Raw genomic sequence first — 27337 nt, forward strand, 5'->3', positions numbered from 1 at the left:
ATGGGAGGGAATCCAGAAAAAGTGACAAATGACTCCCCAGCTGGCTGGCCTTTAGAACAGGCAGGACTTTGTGAGCAGGGCCAGCCCAGCTGGGAAGGCCCAGAAATGCTCACAGGACCAGGTGAACTGGGCGGGTGGAGGCTGGTATACACCCCCCCTGAAGCACCCAGATTCACTACCTCATGGGGTTACCCAGTGGCTCGGGGAACCATGGCCCATCACGGGACTGGTACAGGCTCCCCAGGGCACTGCTCGGGCTCTACACAAGGGTCAGATGATCCTGCCTACAGTGCTTTGGGAAGCCAAACTGTGTCTTCATTGGGGGGGGTGCGCCTGCCCCACCACCACTACAACTGCCAGCTTCCCCGTCCTACGGACCCTGAGGCACGCCAGCCGCTAGGCCGTCCCTCCCTCCCGTCTGACATGGAGGCCGCCAGCATCTGCCTTGATGCCACCTCCCGCCACTTCTGAGCAAGCTGCATGCCTGCAGGCTGAGAAAACCCCAACGGCCCCGGCCTAAGCCACAAACAGAGGGGAGGGCCAAGGGGGGAAGCCAGGGAGAAGGGAAGGCTCCCATAGGGTTATGCCCTTCGGCTGCCACAGCCGCCATTCAAGCCCAAAGCAGCCAGCGCTGCGGCGTGGGGGGGGAGGGATGGCGCCAGTGCCAGCGCACCAGTCAGTGCATGCATGCAGGCGCAGAGCTCCGCCATCGGTGCCACCCCTCCCCCACGCTGCAGCACTGGCTGCTTTGGCCTCGAACGGCAGCTTTGGCGGCCGAAGCGCACAACCCTATCTAGGATTACAGCACCAGACCAGAGAGATCAGTTCCTCTAGAGAAATTGGATGATTTGAAGGGAGAACTCTGGTACTGCAATTGGGGATGCCAATCTCCAGGTAGGACCTGGGGATCCCCTAGAATTACAGCTCCAGACTAAAGGGATAAGTTTCCCTAGAGAGAAAAGGGTGGGGGGTGGGGAATATGGTGGCTTAACCAGTTCACGTTTACATGAGCTCTCAATCCAGGCAGAGGACAAACATGTTCCATCCAGGAGAAACAGGCGAGGCACACGAATTCTGAATTCTCACTGAATCCTCTCCCTAAGGGCTCCTACTGGTCTTGGAGTTCAAAGAGGCTCACTGCTGGTCCATGGAGAGTCATTCTCGAGATCCCAAGCTGCCCATGCTCGGTGCCCTGAAGTTACCTCCGCCATATTTTCTCCCTTGTCTTTTTCTCCTTCTTTTCCTGGACTTGTGAATGCATTTCACCATGTCCCCGGACTCCCACTCTCAATCAACAGCTCGTATCATTGTTTGCTTGCTCTCTGGCCCAGGTTCCAGCTCAGGGAGAGTGTGAGTCCAACTTCAGACTTTGGATCCCCCCACTCTCCCCCCTCTGCCTCTTTCGCTCCCTCGGTGGTAGAGAAGCCACACTGCAAATGGAGAGGCTTCCCTGCCTGTGCTTTCTCTTAGTGACCCTGGCCCAGTCAGTGTTTCTGGAAACAATGCCAGAAAACTTCAAAAACCTGAGCAGGCAGTACTCTGAGATCCAGGTTATTAGTTCTCTGAGATCCAGGTTATTAGTTGCCAAGATGCAACAGTGTCCATATATAACTAAAGTGGGGATGTAGAAAACCTACTCCTTGATCTACTTGGACATGGAAGAAAACAAAATCGACACAACCAAGTAAGTGACTCCAAAAATGTCCTTCATGAGCTGGGGGGACGGAGAACAGGCCGAAGGCAGCCAGCACGCTCTGCCTCCCCTCTGTCGTAACTGGGAGCTCTTTGGCAAACAAGAAACTTGGACCTCCCTTTATGTTTCTGATCTTGGAAAGTTCATTGCACTGAGGCTGCAAAGGAAGGCTTTCTCATCTGGAAACCTCCCTCCTTGTCCGCCCCCGAAAAAAACTGTGCCATCAATCGTAAATGTAGCCTTGTAAACCTAGAGTGATTTCATTGAATGGCCCTGCTCACTCTCCCATGTGTAAAGTCCTGTAGTTTTGGAGAAGAAAATGGTTGGGAGGGCACAGAGAACCTTGGGCACAAAGGATATTATCTAACTACTAATGGCTTTCCAGGGTGGGAGGATAGGTTTTGCCTCAGGGGTACATAACTTTTACAGGGATATTACTTTGTTTTATGTGGGTTTTTTCTACTGTGTATCCCAAAGCGAGACGGCTTGCCGAAAGAGGCAGTTAAAATAATCCAATCACCACCACCACCACCATCACCTCCACCATCTCCACCACCATCACCATCATCATCATCATCATCTTTTCTTTGTTTTGTCCTCTTCAGTTAATGTATTTCTGTGCCGATCTTTCAGCATATTAAACAGTGATCTAAATTACCATTTAATTTATTGTGGAACAGATTATTATTTTCTGCTATTGCTTTTAAATTGTCCTCTTCTCTATGGACAAGTCCCTGGGATGCTGCATTGAGACTTCTGTTTAATGTCAACATCTCCTTTTGCCTCTCATCTCTCTCACTGTCCCTTCAGCTTGTAATAAAGTCACAATGTCAATATTTTAACATAAGTACGTCTTTCCATTTAATCAGTGCTGCCTACTGACAAGCATCTCCATACGATACGGGGCCAAAGGCAACATAATATGTTAATAATTCTCTTGCCAATTAAGGTGATATACATTCCTTTTCAGAATTATTTATACTTATCAAATAATGAAAGGGCAATCACTGAGGACCCATTATGAAAACAGGACAAATCTAGAGACCGTTTTGGTTGGAACCTTCACAATAAAAGAAAAGACAAGAAATGAGACTAGTTTCTCATATTGTAGAGCTTTATTTGTTAACGTTTCTGGATATTGTGACTTTATTGTAAGCCTAAGGGACAGGTACACTTCTGAGTTTAGTATTATAACTACAAACCATCCCATTTTCTCTGTTCTCATCTGTCAACTAATCTAAAAGCTTCTATCTGCATTCTAAAGGTCACAACATGAAAAAAGGAATGTTCACAACAGAATACCAACAGAAAAACAAGGAACCTACCCAAGGCAATATTCTTGTTCTAACAACATATACTGAATAATAATACAATTTTTTATACATAAAGAATCAACCATAACGGTTTCTAGATAATATCCATTTTCAATATCTTTTCATCAGCGGTTGAGTCCTAAATTCAAAATGGAGAAATTAATTTCCATGCGATATGAATCATGAAAAGTCAAATTAAACAATGAAACAATTAATAAATCAATGTCTTAAATGTTTTATAACGCTCAGCAAGCTGCATGTTGCTGTCTGAAGAAAGAAAAGGGTGTGAGCAACCCCATCTCCCCCTTCTAGTACGTGAGGCCTTTACAAGGTCCACCCAGCAAAACAAGGAAGTTGGAGGGTCCTACATGCTAACATATAAAAACCAAGTTCTTCTCTAGACTGTAATTTAAAATCCTTTCCTTATGTATAAATCAAATCTTTAAGCCAATCTGATTTACCCCTTTTTCCTGACCTCCTAAGCATTTCTTCTGGTGACAACCATAGTGTTGTAAGTGGTTCAAGCCTTTGTATTTTTTCCATCCCATAATTCAATTGTTCCTAATACAATGTTCCTTAAATTCCATATGGATTCTATCCTTGTCATGCCAAATGTATGAATGCCAACTAAACTGTTAGTTGAATCATTCAAGGTCTAATGGCTTCTTGTCCTTCAGTTGAATCTAATCTTTTATCCAAGTCAAAGAAGCCGATTCATGATAAATTTGAAAATCAGGGAGCGAGAACCCTCCTCTTTCCTTTGAATCCATTAAGAATTCAAGCTTCAGGAAGCCCCAGAAGTGGTGCAACTGTGCAGAATCTGATTGGGAAGCACAGCTGTGTACATGCCCATGCGGGGCCCCTCCCATCCCCCTCCTGGTTCATCATTGGACATGGGGGAATCAACACGACCATATATGGTCATATCACCCAATAAATGATTAACAAATTTTAAATATTATGAAGAATTAATTAACTCATAGAATCATAGAATCATAGAATCATAGAGTTGGAAGGGGCCATACAGGCCATCTAGTCCAACCCCCTGCTCAATGCAGGATTAGCCCTAAGCATCCTAAAGCATCCAAGAAAAGTGTGTATCCAACCTTTGCTTGAAGACTGCCAGTGAGGGGGAGCTCACCACCTCCTTAGGCAGCCTATTCCACTGCTGAACTACTCTGACTGTGAACATTTTTTTCCTGATATCTAGCCTATATCGTTGTACTTGAAGTTTAAACCCATTACTGCGTGTCCTCTCCTCTGCAGCCAACAGAAACAGCATCCTGCCCTCCTCCAAGTGACAACCTTTCAAATACTTAAAGAGGGCTATCATGTCCCCTCTCAACCTCCTTTTCTCCAGGCTGAACATTCCCAAGTCCCTCAACCTATCTTCATAGGGCTTGGTCCCTTGGCCCCAGATCATCCTCGTCGCTCTCCTCTGTACCCTTTCATTTTATCTACGTCCTTCTTGAAGTGAGGCCTCCAGAACTGCACACAGTACTCCAAGTGTGGTCTGACCAGTGCCGTATACAATGGGACTATGACATCTTGTGATTTCGATGTGATGCCTCTGTTGATACGGCCCAAAATGGCATTTGCCTTTTTTACTGCTGCATCACACTGCCTGCTCATGTTTAGTTTACAATCCACAAGTACCCCAAGGTCTCGTTCACACACAGTGCTACCTAGAAGCGTATCCCCCAGCCAGTAGGCATGCTTTTCATTTTTCTGACCCAGATGCAGAACTTTACACTTATCTTTATTAAATTGCATCTTGTTCTCATTTGCCCATTTTTCCATTGTGTTCAGATCTCGTTGACCTCTGTTTCTATCTTCCGGAGTATTTGCCAGTCCTCCCAATTTGGTGTCATCGGCAAACTTGATGAGTAGTCCTTCCACCCCCTCGTCTAGATCATTAATAAATATGTTAAAAAGTACCGGGCCAAGCACCGAGACCTGAGGTACCCCGCTACTAAGCTCTCTCCAGTCTGATGAAACACCATTGACAACAACTCTTTGAGTGGGGTTCTCTAACCAATTCCCTATCCACCTGACTATCTGAAAATCCAGATTGCAGTCCTTCAATTTATCCATCAGAACATCATGAGGAACCTTGTCAAAAGCTTTACTAAAATCCAAGTAAATGACATCAACCGAATTTCCCTGATCCAGCAAACCTGTTACTTGGTCAAAAAAGGAAACCAGGTTGGTCTGGCAGGACCTGTTGGAGACAAATCCATGCTGACTTCCTTGGATCACCAAATTGTCCTCCAGATGTTTGCAGATCGCTCCCTTTAATATCTGCTCCATTATCTTCCCCACAACAGAGGTCAGACTCACTGGTCTGTAGTTTCCCTTTTTTGAAGATCGGAATGACATTTGCTCTCTTCCAGTCCTCCGGATCCAGAAGATGATGGACAAGGGCTGTGCAAGTTCTCTGGAAAGTTCTTTGAGCACTCTCGGGTGCATTTCATCCGGACCAGGGGATTTGAACTCATCCAGTGCAGCTAAATGCCTCTCGACAACCTCTCTATCCATGTTAACCTGCCACCCAGACACTGTCCTTTGGCTATGGCCATCTCTAGATGTGCCTAAACACTTTGACCTGTGGGAAAAAACAGATGTAAAATAGGCACTAAGCCTTTCTGCTTTCTCTGCATCTTCCGTTAGAGTTTGTCCATCCGCACCCAACAGTGGGCCTATTGCCTCCTTTACTTTATGTTTGCTCCTCACATAACTGAAAAATCTTTTCTTGTTACAATGGGCTTCCCTGGCCAATCTTAGCTCACTCTCAGCTTTGGCCTTTCTTATGATTGATCTACAGTGCCTAGTAACCTGTAGGTACTCTTCTTTAGAGCTCTGTCCTTCCCTCCATTTCCTGAACATTTTCCTTTTCTTTCTTAGTTCCTCTTGAAGTTCTCTGTTCATCCAAATAGGCTTCTTAGAGCTCCTGCAGTGTTTTTGTCTTTCTGGGATAGTCATTGATTGAGCATGCAATAGCTCCTGTTTGAGTAGCGCCCACCCTTCACATGCTCCCTTCCCTTCCAGCATTCTCGTCCATCATGTCTCTGAGTTTATTAAAGTTTGCCCTACGAAAATCCAACATCCGCGTCTGGCTACAAGCTTCCTTGGCTCCCCATCTCAAAAGGAATTCTATAAGGACATGGTCACTTCCCCCTAGGGTCCCCACCTCCTTCACCTCATCCACCAACTCTTGCCTGTTGGTCAGTATTAAGTCCAGTATGGCTGAACCTCTTGTGGGTTCATCTACCATTTGATAAATGAAATTGTCAGCCAGGCAGGTCAGAAACTTGCATGACTGAGGACGCTTCGCAGAGTTTGTTTCCCAGCACACATCTGGGAAATTGAAGTCACCCATGATGACAAGGTCCTGCCGCTTGGATATTTTCTCAAGCTGCTCACAAAGTGCAGCATCCACATCCTCTCGTTGGTCAGGTGGTCGGTAGCAGACACCAACCACCACACTGTTTGTTTTCCCCTCGCTTATTTTCACCCAGATGCTTTCCACTGTAGATATGCTCTCCTTCACTAGAATTTCCTGACAGGTAAGCCCTTTCCTCACATACAGTGCCACTCCTCCACCTCTTCGATCTATTCTGTTTTTTCTGAACAGTTCATATCCATTCACCATTACATTCCAGTCATGAGAATCATTCCACCAAGTTTCTGTGATGCCTACTAGATCATACCTTTCCATCAGCATGAGAAGTTCCAGCTCTTCCTTTTTATTGCCCATGCTTCGGGCATTAGTATAAAAACATCTGAATCCTTTTACTTTTGGTTCCCTATGAGCTGGTCTTGGCGTTACGCATACCTTCATTTCTAGTGGAATCCAGTAGCCATTCATGCGTTCCCCGCAGGAATGACTAGAAAGGAAGCGATATTTTTCTGCGCTTGTTCCCACCCCTGGCTGTCAATCAAATGGAACAGCCAATGGGTGGTTGTTATCATGCTCCCCAAAAGCCCCTTTCCCAGTGAAGGGAATGAATCTGGTGCTGGAGGTGGACCATGGACAATAACAGATGTGAACTGCTGGCTGCATTGGTGGTGGTTGGCAGGTGGGAATTGGATTCTGCAATCCTGAGAGCCAGTTTGGTGTAATGGCGGACTTCTAATCTGGTAAACTGGGTTTGATTCTGAACTCCCCACATGCAGCCACCTGGGTGACCTTGGGCTCACCACGGCACTGAGAAAGCTGTTGTGACTCAGCGGTAATATCAGGGCTCTCTCAGCCTCACCCACCTCACAGGGTTTCTGTTGTGGGGAGAGGAAAGGGGAGGCGAATGGAAGCCACTTTGAGACTCCTTTAGGTAGAGAAAAGCGGCATATAAGAACCTTCTTCTTCTTCTTCTGAATTGGACGGGTTTTCTAGAAGGACTACCAGCACATAATGGATTTCACTTATCCAAGTTGGGAAAGAATGTGTTTGGCAAGAACTTGAGGAAATTCACCAGGAGAGCTTTAAACTGAAGCCACAAGAAGATGTCCAACAGAGAGATTCTGCCTAGTCATGCTTCCCCCATTCTAGCCAGGCCAAAACCTGAAATTCCACCTGCTATGTTTCTAGATAACTTGAGGATGATAAAATGATGGAGCAAGTTATTTGTTTTGATTTTTAAATGCATGAATTTTCAGGATTTTGTGAAGAGTTGAAACCATTAGGTGATCAAGGACTTTGTAATAAGGCTTTCTCCTCCAGAAATCATTGAGCAATCACATCATGGTGGTAATTCATGGATGCACGGATGACCTCATCCTAAAATTATTTTTGCAGGTTCTCGGAGACATCCTGCGTACTTAACTAAAGAGTGCATAAAAAGATGCCACAGGATAATTGAAAGGGGTGGTGGCAGCATGTAAGAAAAGAACATCCACTTCAAGAAGGACATCCAGTCCCTGCATTGGAAAGATAGTAAGACAGAGATAAAGAAGCAAGGATCATGTTGGGAGTGTTGATTGCCCTGTTGATGTGTCTCCTGCTGCTTCACTTCCTGAGACAACGCTGGTCACACACGTCCTACCCTCCTGGACCCCTTCAGCTACCCATCATTGGAAGTATTTGGCAAATAGGGTTCAAGGTTCATAAAGATACTATCATCAAGGTATGTAATTCCATATGATTAATCTATATTGCTAATTAAAATCAAAACTATTTTTAATTGTTTTCTTACTAGATTTTTTGGGGTAGATGATTACTTTTGGAAGTCATCTAGGCATATTTTAGGTATCAGGTCTGCATCTATGTGGAGCTTTCAGCAAGGAGAGACGCTCTGACCTCTCTTCCCAAGAAGTTGTCTACAAATCTTCTCTCTCTATATGCCTCCTGATAACCACACAAGTGTGCAATTTGAAGGAAGGGCACTTGCAAGGAAGCAAGGTAGCTTGTCTAAGCAACTGCAGGGGCACTGAATTATCATCAGTTCCACCTAAGCAAACTGTTTTTTTTTTATTGGTGGTCTCTGAACAGTCCAAATAATGTGGTGATCAAGGAACCATGTACCTGATGGCAGGAACAAGATGCTTTAGGATGCTTTGGGCTGAGGCTTTGGGCTGAACCTGCAGGGGGTTGAGCAGGGGGTTGGACTAGATGGCCTGTATGGCCCCTTCCAGCTCTATGATTCTATGATTCTAACAGGTTGCCAAAGGAAAGAACGGCTCTTCCAAAGCAGCATAAGTTTTAGCACAATGCATCACTACGGACTTTTCAAACCCTGAAGGTGTTGACCTGAAATCCGCTTTGCACTGATTGGCAATAGAAACATGCCTGGAAAAGTGGCAGAATCGGCCACCTCAATAAACCTTTATGGTATTAACCACCTCATCAGTTCCTATCAACGTTGAATGAAATATATAATTTCAGCATTTGAAGGCCCAGGAGCGATCGGCCGCTGAAGCGCCACGCCATGGGGGGGGGGGGGAGGGAGTCATGCCCACTGGAGCGCCGGCAGCCATGCCTCCTTCCCCCTGCCACTGCCTGGTATTCAGGGCTCCACGGCCTGGTACCGGCCTGCGGGTTTGTGCCCATGAGGGGGTGGGGAGTTAGAGGATTGGAAAGCTTTAAGAGAATGCCCCCAGGAAAGGGAGCAGAGACCAGCCCCTCCCCATTGAAACAGAAATTGTTCTGCATTTGATTGGGGAAGCTCAGAGCGGGGCGGGGAGCCAAGCTCAGCAGGAGTCTCTTTCTTTCTTGTCTTGAATGAGGGGGTGGGGAGTTAGAGGTTTGGAGACAGCAGAGGAGGGGGGAATAAATCCAAGAGGCAAATCTCTGCTGAGTTAGACCTTCTGGTGTGCAGTCACTTTAAGACAAGCCTTGCATCCAGGAACGAGGAAGTCTTTGCACTGATGCCCTTGCCAGTCAGGGAAGACTGCTTTGCTACAAGGCACAGAGAAGGAAGTTAATTTGCGAAAAGCAGATATCTGCACACTTACTGATGGTGGTTTTTCAAATACTGAGGGGTATATCCACATCTGGATATTGTGGGGGAATGTTAGGGTCACTTCGGATCAATCATGCATGTTGCAGAGGGAAAATGTAAAGTGCCCCAAATCAAAATGGCAATCCAGTTCAGTGTAGATGCGAGGGATTTATTCAAACTGGGAGTGGGTAAAAAGCCCCATGCAATCTACACCCACGTGGGGAAAAGCAGGAATCTGGGAGGAGGGAAATGGACAGAGGAGAGATGGACTGGTCACTTGACCAGGAGCTGAAAAGGTAAAGAAGACTGAACTGCACATGTGACAGTGAAACAAACCAGCTGAATTAATTTAATGCTTTATCTTGTCTCTTTCCATGGAAATGGCAGCTGGCCAAACAGTATGGAAGCATTTCTATGCTGTGGCTTGGGCAAATGCCTATCGTTGCACTGTCTGGATATGAAGCAGTGAAAGAAGGCCTGATCAACCATTCAGAAGATTTTGCTGAACGGCTGTCAACTCCTTTCCTGAAAGCTTTAGGACAGGAATCGGGTAAGTCCTTGGGAAGAGTTAAAAAAGCAACAACAACCCAATATTGTTTGAGTGTACCCTGCAGGTACAAGGCACAAGAGAGAGCAAAGGAAGCTCCTGAAGGTTGCAGTTACATTTACATTTCTCTGTCTGGTCAAAACTGGAAATGAAAATTTTTCTGCATTTATTAGCTTAGCTACTTGGCACTGCCTCTGAACTGGTTGTTCCTCTTTTCTACTACATAAACTGGACAGTCCACAGAGGAGACCTCTGTTTGCAGTAATCTGAAGGGGATCTGAGGAGAACTTGAGAGGAAAGTTTTTCAATTCCTTTGTTGCAGGGACAGAATTTGGGAGCCATTCCGCACGACTTTAGTACAGCACTACTCGTACATTTTGTTTTCACCAGTAAAACTGCATTCCGCATGACGTCGTGAGCAATCTGCAACACTCCTGCAACACTAGCGCCAAAATCACTTCGTTGTAGCGATTTCCGGGGAATCCAGAAAAGTGGATTCACCTTCAGAAAATCGCTACACTCTTGCAAACAACCTACAACACTTGCGAAAAAGACTTCTCCGGCTACAGTCCCTCCACAGAAGTGCTTTAAAGCTCCCCTAAGTCCCCAAGCACAACACAGCCCCCTGTTCGCCAGTTCCCTTTAATTTCACCCAAAAATCGCACCCGTGTGTGGGGGGGAGCGTTTTAACGATGAATCTCCAGCTCACATGCCAGCTAGATGGGTCTCTCCGTTGCAACGAATCAACACATATTAGTTGCAACGTGTGTTTTTTAAAAAAAAATAAAAACTGTGCTTATAGGGAAAGGGGCTTTTGGGGAGCATGATAACAACCGCCCATTGGCTGTTCCATTTGATTGACAGCCAGGGGCGGGAACAAGCGTAGAAAAATATCGCTTCCTTTCTAGTCATTCCTGTGGGGAACGCATGAAAGGCTGCTGGATTCCACTACAAATGAAGGTATGCGGAACGCCGAAATTCCACTATAGTGTTTCTGCTTTGTGAACATTGGTTTGGCAACATTGGTCCTTGTGCGGAATGGCCCTGGGTATGTCGCAACCTATGACTTTCTTGTTCTACTGGTTGGGCCTTGAGAAGGCCTCATTTAGCAGAAAGAGCCCACACACAGACACAAATTTCTCACCCACAGCAGTACACTTCCTAACATGTACATGGTCTCTGAGTACAGAGCCTGTAACAACCAAGTTGCCAGCTGTGTTTCATTATCACCTCTGCCAAGGTCACCTGACCTGGCTAGCCCAGGCAAGCCCAATCAGAAGCGAAGCAGAGTTGGCCGTTGCTGGCATTTGGAATGGTGACCTCCAAGGCATACCAGGGCCATGATACATGGGCTGGCAATGGAAAGCCACCTCTGAAGATCTCTTGCCTGGCTGCCAGACAATCTAAGGATCTCCTGGCTACATAACACCCTTGCGATATGCAAACCCAGACCTAACAATGCAGTAGCCCAGGCCTAACAATGCAGACCTAACAGTGCAGTGGCCCAGGCCTAACTACCCTGCCAGGCCATCACAGATTAATTCAAATCCCGCAGGGCCCGTAGCTCTTCCAGGAGCTCATTTTACCAGACTGGGGGCAGGGCCGAAAATAGCTGAGTGTGGCCCCACTCAGAAAGGACATAAATCTGACATTAAAAACCACAACATTCAATAATAAGTGGGGCCACAGGTTGACACCCCCTGATATAGGGAACGGGTACAATTAAATGTTCAAGCCAGATTCAGAAAAAGAAGAGGCACTCGATATCCCATAGCAAATTTATGTGGGTTACTGGAACATATGAACGGATTTCAAGAGAATCAGCATGTGTTAAACAGATTCCTTCTCAGCTTCTGACTTTGTGGATTACGAAAGGCTGTGGCTGGTTTTAAAGGCAAGGCGTGTGCCACAACTTCTGATGTTGATGTACAATCTGTACCCTGGACAAGATGCTGTCATTAAGACAGAATATGGAGAAACAGAATAGTTTCCAATTGCCAAAGGCATCATTAAATGCCATTACGATGCTATTAAATGCCAATACCCTTCTGCTTCCTACATTAGGCAAGCAGGTCAAACCACTTGGATAAATGGACACAAATCTCATATCGAGAATCACAGGACAGCTTTCTCAGTGCTGTGGCGAGCCCAAGGTCACCCAGCTGGCTGCATGTGGGGGAGCGGGAAATCAAACCCGGTTCGCCAGATTAGAAGTCCACACTTCTCACCACTGCACCAGGTTGGCTGCATGAATTTTAACAACAAGGTCTCAGATAATTACACTCCACATCCCACAATTAAGAAGGGTATATTTACACATCGGGGCCTCCAGTTCTGCTATATTTGTTTCACAATATTTCCCCCAGGGATTAAATCTAAACAAACAGTGATCATATAAACCAGGGGTCCCCAACCTGCGAAACGCGGGCCACATGCTGCTTCGCGGCTCCTGATTCGCCCCTCCAAGTGCCACTCAAGGGCCAAGGAGCCAATGGGGAGCCGCACGAAGCACCTTCCAATTGGCCCCTCACCAGGACAGATCAAAATTCCATCCATTCACCCAGCCCAGTCTGGCTGCCAGTCTGCTCCTGACCATCGCAGGGAGAGGAGGTCAACAGGGCGGCCAAGGGGGATGAGAACACAGGCTGTGCCAGCCCTTTTCGCCCCAAGGCTGTCCTAACTGTCAAGTCCAACTGCCTCAGAACCCTGACAGAGCTGGCAGGAGGTCCCCCCCTCAAGGAATGCTGCGAAGGAGCCTCTGACAGGCCCCGACTGAGGGGTTCCAAGAGCAACGCAGGGGAGCCTGAGGGCCTTCCTTTTGAGGGGGGGGCTTTCCCCTTCTGCCAAACAATTGCCTGGCAGGGAGGCCACAGAAAAGCCCCTTCTCACTTAAAATACTGCTCTGGCCAGGGGTTAGACACAGCCAAGCCATGTGTCTTTTTTCTTTGCAATTCTCTGCAGATTTGAGGTCACTGCATAGCATTATTCTGCTGAGTTAGGCCTTCTGGTGTCTTCTGTTTCATCTGCACAACAACCCTGTGCAGTAGGCCTCACATCTTTCAATTCAACAACAACCTGTGTGGGAGGCCTGAAATGTTTCTTCTCTACCACAACCCTGTCCAAAGTAGCCCTTTCTGCCTGGGGAGCTGATCTTTATACTCTGCGGGTGAGCTATAATTCCAGGAGCTCTCCAGGCCCCACCTGGAGGTTGGATACCCCTGGGATGGAAATATTCCTGGAGGTTTGGAGGTGGGACTTCAAAATCGTACAATGCCTCAGAGTCCAGCCTTCAAAGGAGCCATTTTTGCCTGCAGTTGGGAGGGAATGGTGCAGGGCTGTCCCTCCTGGGCTATGGGTTATGGCCAGCCCTTACCAGCAACTGTTTGTATTCTGGGGTGCAGACAGGCAGACCAGCATCAGTCCTGTGAGTCCGGAAAGTACAGGAAGATCTAAATAAATATTTTCAGCCGGAAACTGTAAATAGAGAACAAGTAAATGTCTGGAGACACGTGGTAACTGAAATTACTTATTGGCCTGGCAAATAACCTTTACCTGGCAAATAAAAAAACAGCATAAAAAACCAGACTGCTGTGCACAGAGAGTCTTCCTTTTAGGGTTGCCAGCTTCCCTGGGAGGCTCGCTACCCCACCTCCCTCATGGGGAGTCTGCTATGGGGAGAGAAAGGGAAGACGATTGGAAAATGCTTTGAGACACCTGAGGCCTGGTGGGTCACTGCGGCCCATTCCTAGTTCTCTCAGATCTCTCACAACCCCACATACCTCGCAGGTTGACTATTGTGGAGAGACAAATTGAATAGGTGTTTGTAAACCGCTTTGAGATCCCTTTGGGTAGTAAGCAATAGGGTACAAAAATCCGTTCTTCTAAGGAGAAACCATGAAAGACGCATGTGGGCACATAACATTTTATCAACAGTGAAAAAATGGAAAAGAAGGAACATGGTGGACACCTGTGTACTGTGACTACCCCATGTGTATTAGGGCAGAGGGGCATTTCGGTAAATGTGGCCTAATTCACACAAGAAGGGAAATGACGCAGAACTGGGAGGAATTGGTTGCCATATAATTTTCCCCTAAGAAGAGTCTCTAGTCTGATTTTCCCTTCACATATCTGAGGACATGGCTCTGGAAAGCTCATCTGTAACCACTATGCCAAAATTCCCAAAGGTCAGTCCTCTCCCACAATCAACGAACATTCCACACCACAGGTTCTTGACACCCATATCTCCACACCCATGCCCTCATTTGCCACCATGCCACCACAACCTCCCACACAACACACACATTCAACCCCATGCCCTTACAGACTGGACAACTCCTCTCCTTTCTCTTCCCACTGCCAAGCTCTAGCGCCAGTCGTATTCTTGGATACAACGGGCTTTGCCCCTAGTGGTAGTATAAATTTAGATTTGCCTCTAAATCCTTCTAAAGACTGAGAACAGGTAGCAGATGTTTCTTTTAATTTCAAAAGACGAGTTAAAACAAAAGTTAAAGACTATCACCAAAAGGTTGAAGACTATCTCAGTCTCAGTCTAAGAGATGTATTTATCCATTATGGAGAAAAAACATACACATTTATTATTGTAAATTGCCGTGAGCCCATCTGGGGAACAGCAGTATATAAATCAAAATGTAAATAAATAAATAATTATAGGATCAATGTCTCTGAAAAGGAGTTTCAGGCACTTAAACGTAAAGGTAAAGGTGTCCCCTGTGCAAGCACCAAGTCATCTCTGACCCCTGGGGTGACCCCTCTAGCGTTTTCTTGGCAGATTCAGTACAGGGTGGTTTGCCATTCCCTTCCCCAGTCGTTACTGTTTTACCCCCCAGCAAGCTGGGTACTCATTTTACCGACCTCAGAAGGATGGAAGGCTGAGTCAACCTTGCGATTGAACTCCCAGCCTCATGGTCAGAGCTTCCGACAGCATGTTGGCTCTCTTACTACCCTGCGCCACAAGGGGCTCTTCAGTAACTTAGATCTCTTCAAATGGATGACACCATAGTAATTAGGACGGCTGATATATGTTGTGGTGGGGGTAGTAATTTGGCATAAACAGGCATATCTTATGCAAGCTTATATACAACTATCTAATGAGACACATTATAGTAAAAGCTCCTGGGAAAAGGCAAAATCTATGGTCAGATTAATTAGAATATTTATTGAATCCATTGAATTATATTTCAAAGCAGGAAGGTGAATTCTTCATCCTACCTTTTTATAAAATGTCCTATTTTTACCTTCTACCTAAAATTCATAGGATCACTCTGATTCCTGCCAGACCAATCATAGCTCAGTGTGGATCGATCACGGGGCCTTTATCTCAATATTTAATTACCATCTGCAAAAACTACTACCCTCCAACAATAACTGTATATTAAAAGATACTACCCACTTATAAATTCCATTGAAAATGTATTTGTACATGGCCGGGTGACTCTCATAACCGTAGACATGAATGCCCTATATACGAATAACCCTCATACAAAGGGATATTGTGGTAGATATTTGACAAAATCCCTGGGTCCACATCCTCCCACCCATTTTTAATGGATTTACTTGAGATAGTGTAGGATAATAATTCTTTTACTTTTGAAAACCAAGTATTCCTACAGGTATGGGGTTTGGCCGTGGGCACAGCTTTGGTGTCCGTAGTAGCCAACATGCTCATGTTGTCTTTGGAGGAGACCTTAATACTTAATGAAGAGATGAATCCCTATTTTGCTAATTGTTTATTTTACACCAGATTTCTGGATGACATTTTTATTGTTTTTGATCACACAGAACTTTTTGTACATTTTGACCAGTAGCTGAATCACGCCCACCCTACTATTAAATTTACAGCACAATCTCACCCACATCAGTTCCCTTTTTGGATACCCGAGTACATGTTAAGAACAATAAATTGACTGTTTCTTCATATCATAAGGAGACAGACAGAAATATATTATTGCATTTTGACTCACTTCATTCATGGTCATTTCCCCAAGGGACAATTCCTCCAAAAGAAATACTATCACCCGACATATGTCCGAGCAGGCATGCAAAGCTTTAAGGACAGATTTGACAAACCGCGGCCGCCCACAATGTTTCATAGATAGAGCAAAAAGGCAGGCAGAGAGTATTGATAGGTCTAGCCTTTTACAGTACAAAGAGCACCCCATTCACACTTGATTGACCAGTTCGTTCCAGCTATGCCATCCTGCATTCCCTTCCCAAAGGACAGTTCCGCAGGGCTTGCAAAACAGCCATGCCAGGCTGCTGCTGGGTCCTTACACTGGGGTGACGTACCCCACTGCTTCCTGGATACACACAGGGAAGGGAATCCCCCAGTGTACATGGACTGCCCTAGCATAGTGCGCAAGGGATGGAAAAGTCTGGTGCACTGCATGGTGGCAGTGGAAGCGGGGGACAGGGTGCCACCTCTGCACAATGGCAGGGGAGTAGCATGCTGCTCTCCCACTAAGGTGAGGGTTGGGGAACACCCCATCCAGCTCCGCAGCACTGCAGAGTTTACAGGGGCATGCAGTGTCCCTGCAGGGACCTTGAAGGTCAGGGGATGGATTATGCATGAGGCACACCTGGTGAAGAGGGTTTAAAACTAAAGAGAGCCATTTTGGTGTAGTGGTTAGGAGTGCGGACTTCTAATCTGGCATGCCAGGTTCGATTCTGCGCTCCCCCACATGCAACCAGCTGGGTGACCTTGGGCTCCTCACAGCCCTAATAGAGCTGTTCTGACCGAGCAGTGATATCAGCGCTCTCTCAGCCTCACCCACCCCACTGGGTCTCTGTTGTGGGGAGAGGGAAGGGAAGGTGACTGTAAGCCGCTTTGAGCCTCCTTCGGGTAGGGAAATGCGGAATATAAGAACCAACTCTTCTTCTTCTTCTTCTTCTTCTTCTTCTTCTTCTTCTTCTTCTTCTTCTTCTTCTTCTTCTTCTTCTTCTTCTTCTTCTTCTTCTTCTTCTTCTTCTTCTTCTTCTTCTTCTTCTTCTTCTTCTTCTTCTTCTTCTTCTTCTTCTTCTTCTTCTTCTTCTTCTTCTTCTTCTTCTTCTTCTTCTTCTTCTTCTTCTTCTTCTTCTTCTTCTTCTTCTTCTTCTTCTTCTTCTTCTTCTTCTTCTTCTTCTTCTTCTTCTTCTTCTTCTTCTTCTTCTTCTTCTTCTTCTTCTTCTTCTTCTTCTTCTTCTTCTTCTTCTTCTTCTTCTTCTTCTTCTAGTATTGAAAAAAGGCCAGACTCCCAGAGGCTGTGGGAAGGGCTCCTTTTCTAACGTGTTCCTAGTAGGCAGCAGGTGTATGCACTGATCTTCTTCATGTTCTTCAATGTATTTTTTTGTAGTTTCATTAGCAGGTGCCATTGATCAGCATGACATAGATTGTCTCCATAGGGATGAAATCCCCAGACGACTTTAAGGTCTTTAGACCAACTTTAGACCATGAGCAGCAGGAACTCATACCTACCCAGCCTCGAGTCTGCTCACCAGCATTCTTTGGCATCACTATGCAGAGAAATATTATGCCTACATATTTGCACCATCTTGATGTCCCTCCCCTGAGAAGAGCTTTTCTCCTGGGATGAATGAATGCTTTCCCCTCAAAGGTCTTAGAGGGAAGATTCCACCGTATCCCATACCATGCAAGACTCTGTCCGTGTGGTTCTGGTTGCCCTGACTCTGTCTCACACATTTTGCTAGATTGCCCCTTATATGAGCAGTGTCGGGATGACAGCTTTGTTGCTTTGCTGGGAAACAAGCCTTCTGTAAGTAAATCAATGACCTTGCAATTTCTGCTCTCTGACAAAGACCCAGAGGTAACCATTTTAGTTGCCAGAGTTTTAACGAAGATGCTTTTAAAATATGCTGCCTACCTTGTATTTTATCTTTTATAGTTTATTTAATCATTTTAAGATCTGTTTGATTATGTAACCTCGTGGCCTATTTTATTATTTTGTTGAAATTTTAAACCCAATTTTTATATGGCTTATACATATTTTATGCCAATAAAAGGTTACTGACTGACCCAGACAACTTTAAGCTCTCCATCTCCAGCTGTGGCTCCCCCTGAGTCAAAAGAAAGTTGCTAACTTACACTCCCCACTCAAAACATCAGCCAAATTACTGCAAACTATTGGCTACTGCAAAGCTGTGCCCTTCCCACCAGAGGATAAATGAGAGCATGGCTTTGCAGTGAGCTCGTTTGGATGTGCATTTTAATACTATGAATTATTATTGTATTATTTATAGCAGTAATTCCTCATTGATTCTTCATGTCTTTAGGTATTGTATTATCAAATGGCCACATCTGGAAGCAGCAGAGGAAGTTTGGGGTAACCACCATGCGGAAGCTGGGACTGGGGAAGAAAGGCATGGAGCCCCAAATAGAAGAGGAGGCCCATCAGCTGGTGGAGACTTTTGCACGTGAAAAAGGTTTGTGATGTCAGGACATTTGGCTGGCCAATAGCTGCAGTAGTCTACCTGTGTCACCATGCTAGCGCCATTTTCCCTAAAGTTCCCTTCTGGTAGCTGATGTGTCATTGAGCCACAGATGTGAACACCTAGCATCCCTCTGCCCAAATCAGCTAGCCACATTAGAAAGCCAGTTTAGTGTCGTGATTAAGAGTGGTGGTCACTAATCTGGAGAACCGGGTTGGATTCTCCACTCTTCTACATGCAGCCAACTGACCTTGGGCCAGTCCCAGTTCTCTCGAAGACCTCTCAGCCCCACCTGCAATCAAAAAGACAGATTTCTTACAAAATTTGATTTCGAAGGAAGGCACTCTGCTTTTGTTTCCTTTGCTTCCAGTATCTGTACGTGAAAGTTTCTGTATCTGTTTCTGCAAAGAACTCAAACTGGTCTTGTACCTCTCCTTTATAGAATCATATAGGATCATAGAGTTGGAAGGGGCCATACAGGCCATCTAGTGCAACCCCCTGCTCAACGCAGGATCAGCCCTAAGCATCCTAAAGCATCCAAGAAAAGTGTGCATCCAACCTTTGCTTCTTGTGGAGCCTCTTGTGGCGCAGAGTGGTAAGGCAGCGACATGCTGTCTGAATCTGTCTGCCCATGAGGTTGGGAGTTCAATCCCAGCAGCCGGCTCAAGGTTGACTCAGCCTTCCATCCTTCCGAGGTCGGTAAAATGAGTACCCAGCTTGCTGGGGGGTAAACGGTAATGACTGGGGAAGGCACTGGCAAACCACCCCGTATTGAGTCTGCCATGAAAACGCTAGAGGGCGTCACCCCAAGGGTCAGACATGACTCGGTGCTTGCACAGGGGATACCTTTACCTTTACCTTTTTAACCTTTGCTTGAAGATTGCCAGTGAGGGGGAGCTCACCACCTCCTTAGGCAGCCTATTCCACTGCTGAACTACTGTGACTGTGAAAAATTTTTTTCCTGATATCTAGCCTATATCGTTGTAGATTAAACCCATTACTGCATGTCCTTTTCTCTGCAGCCAATGGGAACAGCATTCTGCCCTCCTCCGAATGACAACCTTTCAAATACTTAAAGAGGGCTATCATGTCCCCTCTCAACCTCCTTTTCTCCAGGCTGAACATTCCCAAGTCCCTCAACCTATCTTCATAGGGCTTGGTCCCTTGGCCCCAGATCATCCTCGTCGTTCTCCTCTGTACCCTTTCAATTTTATCTACGTTCTTCTTGAAGTGAGGCCTCCAGAACTGCACACAGTACTCCAGGTGTGGTCTGACCAGTGCCGTATGCAATGGGACTATGACATCTTGTGATTTTGATGTGATGCCCCTGTTGATACAACCCAAAATGGCATTTGCCTTTTTTACTGCTGCATTATACTGCCTGCTCATATTTAGCTTGCAATCCACAAGTACCCCAAGGTCTCGTTCACACACAGTGTTACGTAGAAGCGTATCCCCCATCCAGTAGGCATGCTTTTCATTTTTCTGACCCAGATGCAGAACTTTACACTTATCTTTATTAAATTGCATCTTGTTCTCATTTGCCCATTTTTCCCGAAGATGATGGACAAGGGCTGTGCAAGTTCTCTGGAAAGTTCTTTGAGCACTCTCGGGTGCATTTCATCTGGCCCAGGGGATTTGAACTCATCCAGTGCAGCAAAGTGCCACTCAACAACCTCTCTGTCCATGTCAACCTGCCACTCAGACTCTATCTCTTGTCTACTGTGATCTCTAGATGTGCCTAAACCCTTTGACCTCTGGGGAAAAACAGATGTAAAATAGGCACTGAGTCTTTCTGCTTTCTCTGCATCCTCCATTAGAGTTTGTCCATCTGCACCCAACAGTGGGCCTGTTGCCTCCTTTACTTTACGTTTGATCCTCACATAACTGAAAAATCTTTTCTTGTTACAGTGGGCTTCCCTGGCCAATCTTATCACTCTCAGCTTTGGCCTTTCTGATGATTGATCTACAGTGCCTAGTAACCTGTAGGTACTCTTCTTTAGAGCTCTGTCCTTCCCTCCATTTCCTGAACATTTTCCTTTTCTTTCTTAGTTCCTCTTGAAGTTCTCTGTTCATCCAAATAGGCTTCTTAGAGCTCCTGCAGTGTTTTCGTCTTTCTTGGATAGTCATTGATTGAGCATGCAATAGCTCTTGTTTGAGTAGCACCCACCCTTCACATGCTCCCTTCCCTTCCAGCATTCCCATCCATGGTATGACACTCATCATGTGTCTGAGTTTATTAAAGTTTGCCCTACGAAAATCCAACATCCGCATCTGGCTACAAGCTTCCTTGGCTCACCATCTCAAAAGGAATTCTATGAGGACATGGTCACTTCCCCCTAGGGTCCCCACCTCCTTCACCTCATCCACCAACTCTTGCCTGTTGGTTAGTATTAAGTCCAGTATGGCTGAACCTCTTGTGGGTTCATCTACCATTTGATAAATGAAATTGTCAGCCAGGCAGATCAGAAACTTGCATGACTGAGGATGGTTTGCAAAGTTTGTTTCCCAGCACACATCTGGGAAATTGAAGTCACCCATGATGACAAGGTCCTGCCGTTTGGATATTTTTTCAAGCTGCTCACAAAGTGCAGCATCCACATCCTCTCGCTGGTCAGGCGGTTGGTAGCAGACACCAACCACCACACTGTTTGTTTTCCCCTCGCTTATTTACACCCAGATGCTTTCCACTGTAGATATGCTCTCCTTCACTAGAATTTCCTGACAGGTAAGCCCTTTCCTCACATACAGTGCCACTCCTCCACCTCTTTGATCTATTCTGTTTTTTCTGAACAGTTCATATCCATCCACCATTACATTCCAGTCATGAGAATCATTCCACCAAGTTTCTGTGATGCCTACTAGATCATAACTTTCCATCAGCACGAGAAGTTCCAGCTCTTCCTTCTTATTGCCCATGCTTCGGGCGTTAGTATAAAGGCATCTGAATCCTTTTACTTTTGGTTCCCTATTAGCTGTCCCTCCTGGTTGGGCTGTCCCAATCGGTCTCCTTCCTTACACTCCCTATGCTGAACGTCTCCTTCCCCTTGTGACTTCAGTTTAAAGCTCTCCTGATGAATCTCCCCAGGTTCCTGCCAAACACATTCTTCCCCAGTTTCGATAAGTGCAGTCCATCAGGTGCTAGTAGGCCTTCCTCAAGAAAGCCTATTCCATGGTCCCAGAAACCAAATCTCTCCTGCCGGCACCAACTACCCAGCCAGTGAATCACCTCCATTATCTTCCTCTTCTGACGCATTCCTCTTCCCTTGACAGGCAAGATTGAAGAGAATACCACTTGTGCCCCCATTTGCTTGAGCTTCCTCCCCAGATCTTGATAGTCTTTTTTAATAGGAGCGATGGTATTCAGGGACATGTCATTCGTTCCCACATGGACCATCACAAATGGGTAGCGATCCGTAGATTTGAGGAGTTTGGGCAGCCGTTCTGAAGGGCAGCCTTTCCCTTTTATTCCCCAAACCCCCTGATATTTCAGTGACCTTGGGAGACTTTGACTGGCTCATAGGCCCCGTTACTTTGAACCGGAACCCGTTTGCATTCTTCATCAAACATTCTGCCCACCATATAACACTGTCAACAGGGCAGTGGTTGCACAGAAAGCACTGAAGCCGAAATGATGCCAGAAATTGGAAGAAGAAGAGCTGTTTTTTATACCCCACTTTTTACTCCCCGAAGGAATTCCAAAGCAGCTTACAAATACCTTTTCCCTTCCTCTCTTTACTCAGACAACCTGTGATAAAGGTGGGACTGAGAAAGCTCTGAGAGAACAGCTCTAAGAGAACTGTGACTAAGCTAAGGTCACCCCGTTGGCTGCACGTGGAGGAGTAGGGAATCAAGCTCCATATCAGAGGCTGCTGTCTTTAATCACCACACCAGCCTTTCTCAACTTTTTTATCATTGAGAAACTCCTGAAAGGTTTTTCAGGCTTCAAGAAACCCCAGAAGTGGCCCAATTGTGCAGAATTCTTGCCCCTCTCCAGGCCCCACATTGCCCATTTTGGGAGGTTAACATATCATGTTAACATATAAGGTAACATCATCCAGTAATATTTTTAAACTAGTAAAAAAGCCCATTGTATCCTAAATACAATGGGCGCTAGGAGACTGGGGCAGAGTAAAAGGTGGCTTACCGGTTGCAGCGTCTTCTGGCTGGCGGCCATTTTCTTGATAGAGGCGGCGTGTATTCCGGATGCAGGGGGCTCTGTTGTGCTGGGGCTTGATGCAGCGAGGCCGCTCCACCGGCCGAGAGAAGGCAGCCAGGCCCACCCACGCCCCGAGGCTCTTCCAAGCCTTCTCCCGGCTGGCGGAGCAGCCTTGCGGTGTCGTAGATGCAGCGAGGCCGCTCCGCCAGCCGGGAGAAGGCGGCCAGGGCCACCTGCCCCCAGAGGCTCTCCGAAGCCTTCTCCCGGCCAGCGGAGCGGCCTCGCGACGTCTACGACGCGGCGAAGCCGCTCCACCGGCCAAGAGAAGGCGGCCAGGCCCACCCACGCCCCGAGGCTCTCCCAAGCCTTTTCCCGGCCGGCGGAGTGGCCTCGCGGAGTCTACGACGCCGCGAAGCCGCTCCGCCGGCCTGGAGAAGGCGGTGCAGCCGACCGCTCCCCCGTAGCTGTCTGTGCGGGTGAAGCAGGCAATGGGGAGCCGTGCTTTGCGCGGCTCCCCATTGCCTGCTTCGGGCGGGATGGACACTTGGAGGGGCCAATGGCCCATCCGAGTTTTTATCCCAGACAGGGCCCGCCCTAACTCCTCCCACAGTGCCCTTACTGCTTTATTCAGTCGTGGCGCTCTGCGCCACGGGGCTGTTTAAAGATTGAATATATAGATAAAAATAAATTAACTCCCACCCATTCAGGAAACCCTTCCAGGGCCATCAAGAAACCCCAGGGCTTCACAAAACCCTGGTTGAGAAAAACTACATTACACCATGCTGTCTCTCAACCACTGCTACCTGGGAACTGACATCGGGCTGTTAGCTGTACATGTTGCAAGTTGTGTGGCCAGTTTGTTAATTAGCAGTTGTGGCCCTTGTTGTGCACTTGTTATGTCCCTCTCTGATGTCTTTCCCCCCAAAATATTGACTTTGAGTGATTCCATCTTTAGAAATTTTTAAACAGAGGTTAGACATCCATCTGACGGAGAGGCTAATTCTGTGAAGCCAAAGGGGTGGCAGGTTACAGTAGATGAGCAATTGGGATGTGAGTGTCCTGCATAGTGCAGGGGGTTGGACTAGATAACAAATGAGGTCCCTTCCAACTCTATTATTCTATGATTCTATGATTCAGGGTTACAAAAAAAATGGCATCCTAAATGTTGGCAGCATTTTGCCCTTGAGGAGCTTACAGGTGGGGAAGTGAGGATAATTAATGAAGCCCTGTATGAGCAGCCAACCAAGTTGCAGGCTCCTGCTGTCCCTTGAAGAAAACATAGGTAGCAGAAGCAGCGAGTGAGGAGGCAATGAGAGTGAGAGCATGCCTGATCTGGGGTGTTGTTGTTAGGTGCAAAGTCGTGTCCGACCCATCGTGACCCCATGGACAATGATCCTCCAGTCCTTCCTATCCTCTACCATTCCCCGGAGTCCAATGAGGGCCAATTAGTTCAAATTGTAGTCTACCAATGAGAGTCAAATTGTACTCTGGAAATGACAGCCATTCAGTTCAAATTCTACTTTGTCAATGAGGGCCAATCAGTTCAAATTGCAATCTGCCAGTGAGGACCAATCATCTCAAATTGCATTCAGATAACTGACTCCCTACCTGATTGTCTCTCCCTGGGTTTGTGCCACCAATAGGGAGAGAGCACTTTCCAATAAGGGCCAACTGTAGTGTATATCTGTCCTCTTCTTCCTCTTCCTGCTATTTGCTGTGTTGAATTGGTGCTGGTCTCTCTGAAAGGCCTTGCTGCTGGTAAACTGATCTATCCTCAGCTTCTTCCCACCTTCCATCTTCACAAGGCAAGGGAGGGAAGCCAGCTGCCTCCTGCCTTGCGCTCAGGTTTCAGCTGTCTGCTGGAAGGAAACCAGAAGAGCTGCCAGGAAGACAGGCAGAATCAATATTTTAAAAACTGGATGACAAAAATAAGAAAGAATGTAATGAATGTCCAGTGTGTCAAGGGCATGTTGGTTCTTATATTCTGCTTTTCTCTACCCGAAGGGGTCTCAAAGCGGCTTACAGTTGCCTTCCCTTTCGTCTCCCCACAACAGATACTTTTGTTTTTCTTAGACCATTTATGCATTGTGAACTTCAGTGCCCCAACTCCCATGCAGGAGCACAGATTGGGGACAGATGAGGTGCACCGGGCCAAATACTCCCTTGTGTAGGTGCATCTTACGTGACTAAAACTCCAGCCTGCATAAACTGTCTTATTGCACTATGTTAGCCACTCTGAGGCTGATTCTGCACAGGTAGAAAAGTCTGGGAGGGTGGTCACATGGCAGCAAGGCTAATCCCCATTTCCACATGATGTCACCACCGGGGTGGGCCTCTCACGGGCCCAAAGTGCATTAGGCTCCCGTTGCCCCACTTTAAGGGAACGTGGATGTTTTCAGCGTTCCTTTAGGTGCTCCGGCAACCAATGGGCCCTAGCCTGGCAGAGGCCCATGTGGTGGTGCGCCCCATCCTACAGAGGCCCATAGGCAACAGAAAATGCCCACTCAGCTCTGCAGCACTTTGTGCCACTGTGGGGCCAAATGGGGCATTTTTTGCAGGTAAGTGGGATTGTGTTCTGACACAATTCAACCTTCCTGTAAAAAGAATTGTGCCTCCCCACACAGCAGAACTATTCCACCACGGCTATATCCTTCAGGATGCACAAATTCAGAGTGGACCAGGTTTGCGGCCACAATGGGGAGACAGAAAGTGGCAGAGTTTGCAGCTCTACCAGAATGCACCAGCACACCACTGGTGCAGAATCACCCTCAGTGTTCACCAAACAGGGGAAATTTTTTGTAACCAATTTTATTTTCAGGACAGCCATTTGACCCTGCAATGCCCATCATTAACTCCGTCTCCAATGTGATCTGTGCTATGGCATTTGGACACGGGTTTCCTGTTGAAGATAAAGAATTCACCAAGTTGATGGAAATCATTGAATATGTGTCTAAATTTCTAAATAGCTCCAGTCATATTGTAAGTCATTTTCTTTTGTTTTCCTGTTAGGTCAGGCAGTCCTAGATTTCCTTTCCTGCCATCTTTAAGATGAACCCTTTAAGACAGAGGTTCTCAACATGGGGGTTGCGACCATTGAGGGGTTGTTCAGCCCTTTCCCAAGGGTCGCTATGGGCGGCAGTGGCTGCATGGCGTTGGCCTCCTGTCAGGAACCAAGCCGTTGAACCTCCAGCAAACTCACTCCAAAGATATCACTCTCGGGCTCCAGTAGGAAGCTTTAAATCGTTATTAGGTAGAAGTCATCAAGGAAAAGGTCCATATGTTGCATATGCTCACAGACAGCGAATTTTGACAGGCACCGTGTTAGGGAATGGCAGGGCCGATATACTTGGGCTGTGGGAAACGGGGGCAAGGCAAGACACCAGCCTGGGTGGGAAAGCAGGATCACAGCACCCTTTGATATGGACCTGTGTTAAAGCAATTTCCCCCATCTGTTGTTATGGGCTCTGGGGAGACAACCTTGAAGATGAGAGGCAGTGAGATGTCCGGGAAGCAAGGAGAAGCCTTGGAAATGCAAGCTGAGCATAGGGGTGGGGCGGTGCTCTCCCGTCTCACTGGGATGCCAGAATTCTGGCAGGAGACTTGGGACATTGGGAATAGAGTCTAAAAATCGGGGCAGGAACCAGGGGTTCATGACACCTTCTCCGTGCCACCTTGGAGCTCATGGAAGTCGTGGAGGAGGTCAGCACCTTGGCAAGTGCAGTGGCAAGCAGGAGTGGTGGTGGCACGTGTGCATGCGCCACCCCTGCCCCTGTTGTAGGGGTCGTGGCATTAGGGCGGTTGAGAACCACTGCTTGAAGATGACTGCTTGGTCAAAAGAATTTGGAGACTGATGGAAATCGGAATGTTCACCCTGGAGAAGAGGTTGAGAAGGGAAGTGATTGCTCTCTAAGTATCTTGACGGTTGTCACTTGGAGAATAGCTAGGACTGGTTCCTGTCGACAGCAAAAGATCAGACCCACAGTAATTCCAAAATCACATGATCACTACTACCAAGTGTGCTCACTACTTGCAATTCATCCACCAGTTCTTCCCAATTAATGAGTATCAAGCCTAAAATAGCAGAGCCCCTGGTTCCCTTCTCTACTGTCTGGGAAATTAAGCTTTCAGCAAGACAAGTTAAGAAATTAACAGAGTTTGTATTTTTAGCAGAGTTGGTCTTCCAACAGATATCTGGATAATTGAAGTCACCCATGACCACTGTCATGGGTGAGAACTGAGAACTGTGTAATTTGGTCTAGGAGTATCTCTGTCCCTTTTGTACCCCTCAATTCTAGTTGTCCAATTATGATTATTATCCCACCAAGTTTCTGTGATTCCTATTAGGTCATAGTCCCCTTCTTCTATTAGAACTATTAGTTCCTCCTGCTTGTTTCCCATACTCTATGCATCAGTGTAGAGACATCACAATCCATCCTTTGTGCCCCCCATGGTTTTGGCTTTTGAACTTCCTTGGAAGTTAGTAGTTCCCTGCTTATGTTCCCTGTAGCTTTGCAATCTTCCCATCGCCAGTTCCTGCCCTCAAACCAGGTTCTGAATTTACATATCGCTCCCCCTTTGGATTTTGTTTAAAGACCTCTTCACCAGGTGTGCAAGGGTTCTCCCCAAAATACTTTTTCCATCCCTTGTGAGGTGCACTCCATCTCCAGATAGTAGCTCCTCATATTGACATCGTAGACCATGATCCAGAAATCCAAACCTTTCCCGATGACACCAGTGATGTAGCCA

At 46.6% G+C, this 27337-nt stretch overlaps 2 protein-coding genes across 2 annotated transcripts in view; both read left to right on the plus strand.

Moving 5' to 3' along the window:
• The window catches only part of LOC143842871 (cytochrome P450 2J5-like), a 78342-nt gene extending 70446 nt beyond the window's left edge, over positions 1-7896 (plus strand). Inside the window, exon 12 of the transcript XR_013233383.1 lies at positions 7802-7896. The gene's annotated coding sequence lies outside the window, so the exon portion shown is untranslated. The remainder of the gene's footprint in view (positions 1-7801) is intronic.
• Positions 7897-7967: 71 nt separating this feature from the next.
• The window catches only part of LOC143842872 (cytochrome P450 2J5-like), a 30756-nt gene continuing 11386 nt past the window's right edge, over positions 7968-27337 (plus strand). Inside the window, exons 1-4 of the mRNA XM_077348161.1 lie at positions 7968-8129; positions 9831-9993; positions 18277-18426; positions 25410-25570. Of these exons, the coding sequence (XP_077204276.1) occupies positions 7968-8129; positions 9831-9993; positions 18277-18426; positions 25410-25570 (636 nt within the window). The remainder of the gene's footprint in view (positions 8130-9830; positions 9994-18276; positions 18427-25409; positions 25571-27337) is intronic.

The sequence above is a fragment of the Paroedura picta genome, chromosome 8, assembly GCF_049243985.1.
Source record: "Paroedura picta isolate Pp20150507F chromosome 8, Ppicta_v3.0, whole genome shotgun sequence".
Classification (NCBI taxonomy): Eukaryota; Metazoa; Chordata; class Lepidosauria; order Squamata; family Gekkonidae; genus Paroedura; species Paroedura picta.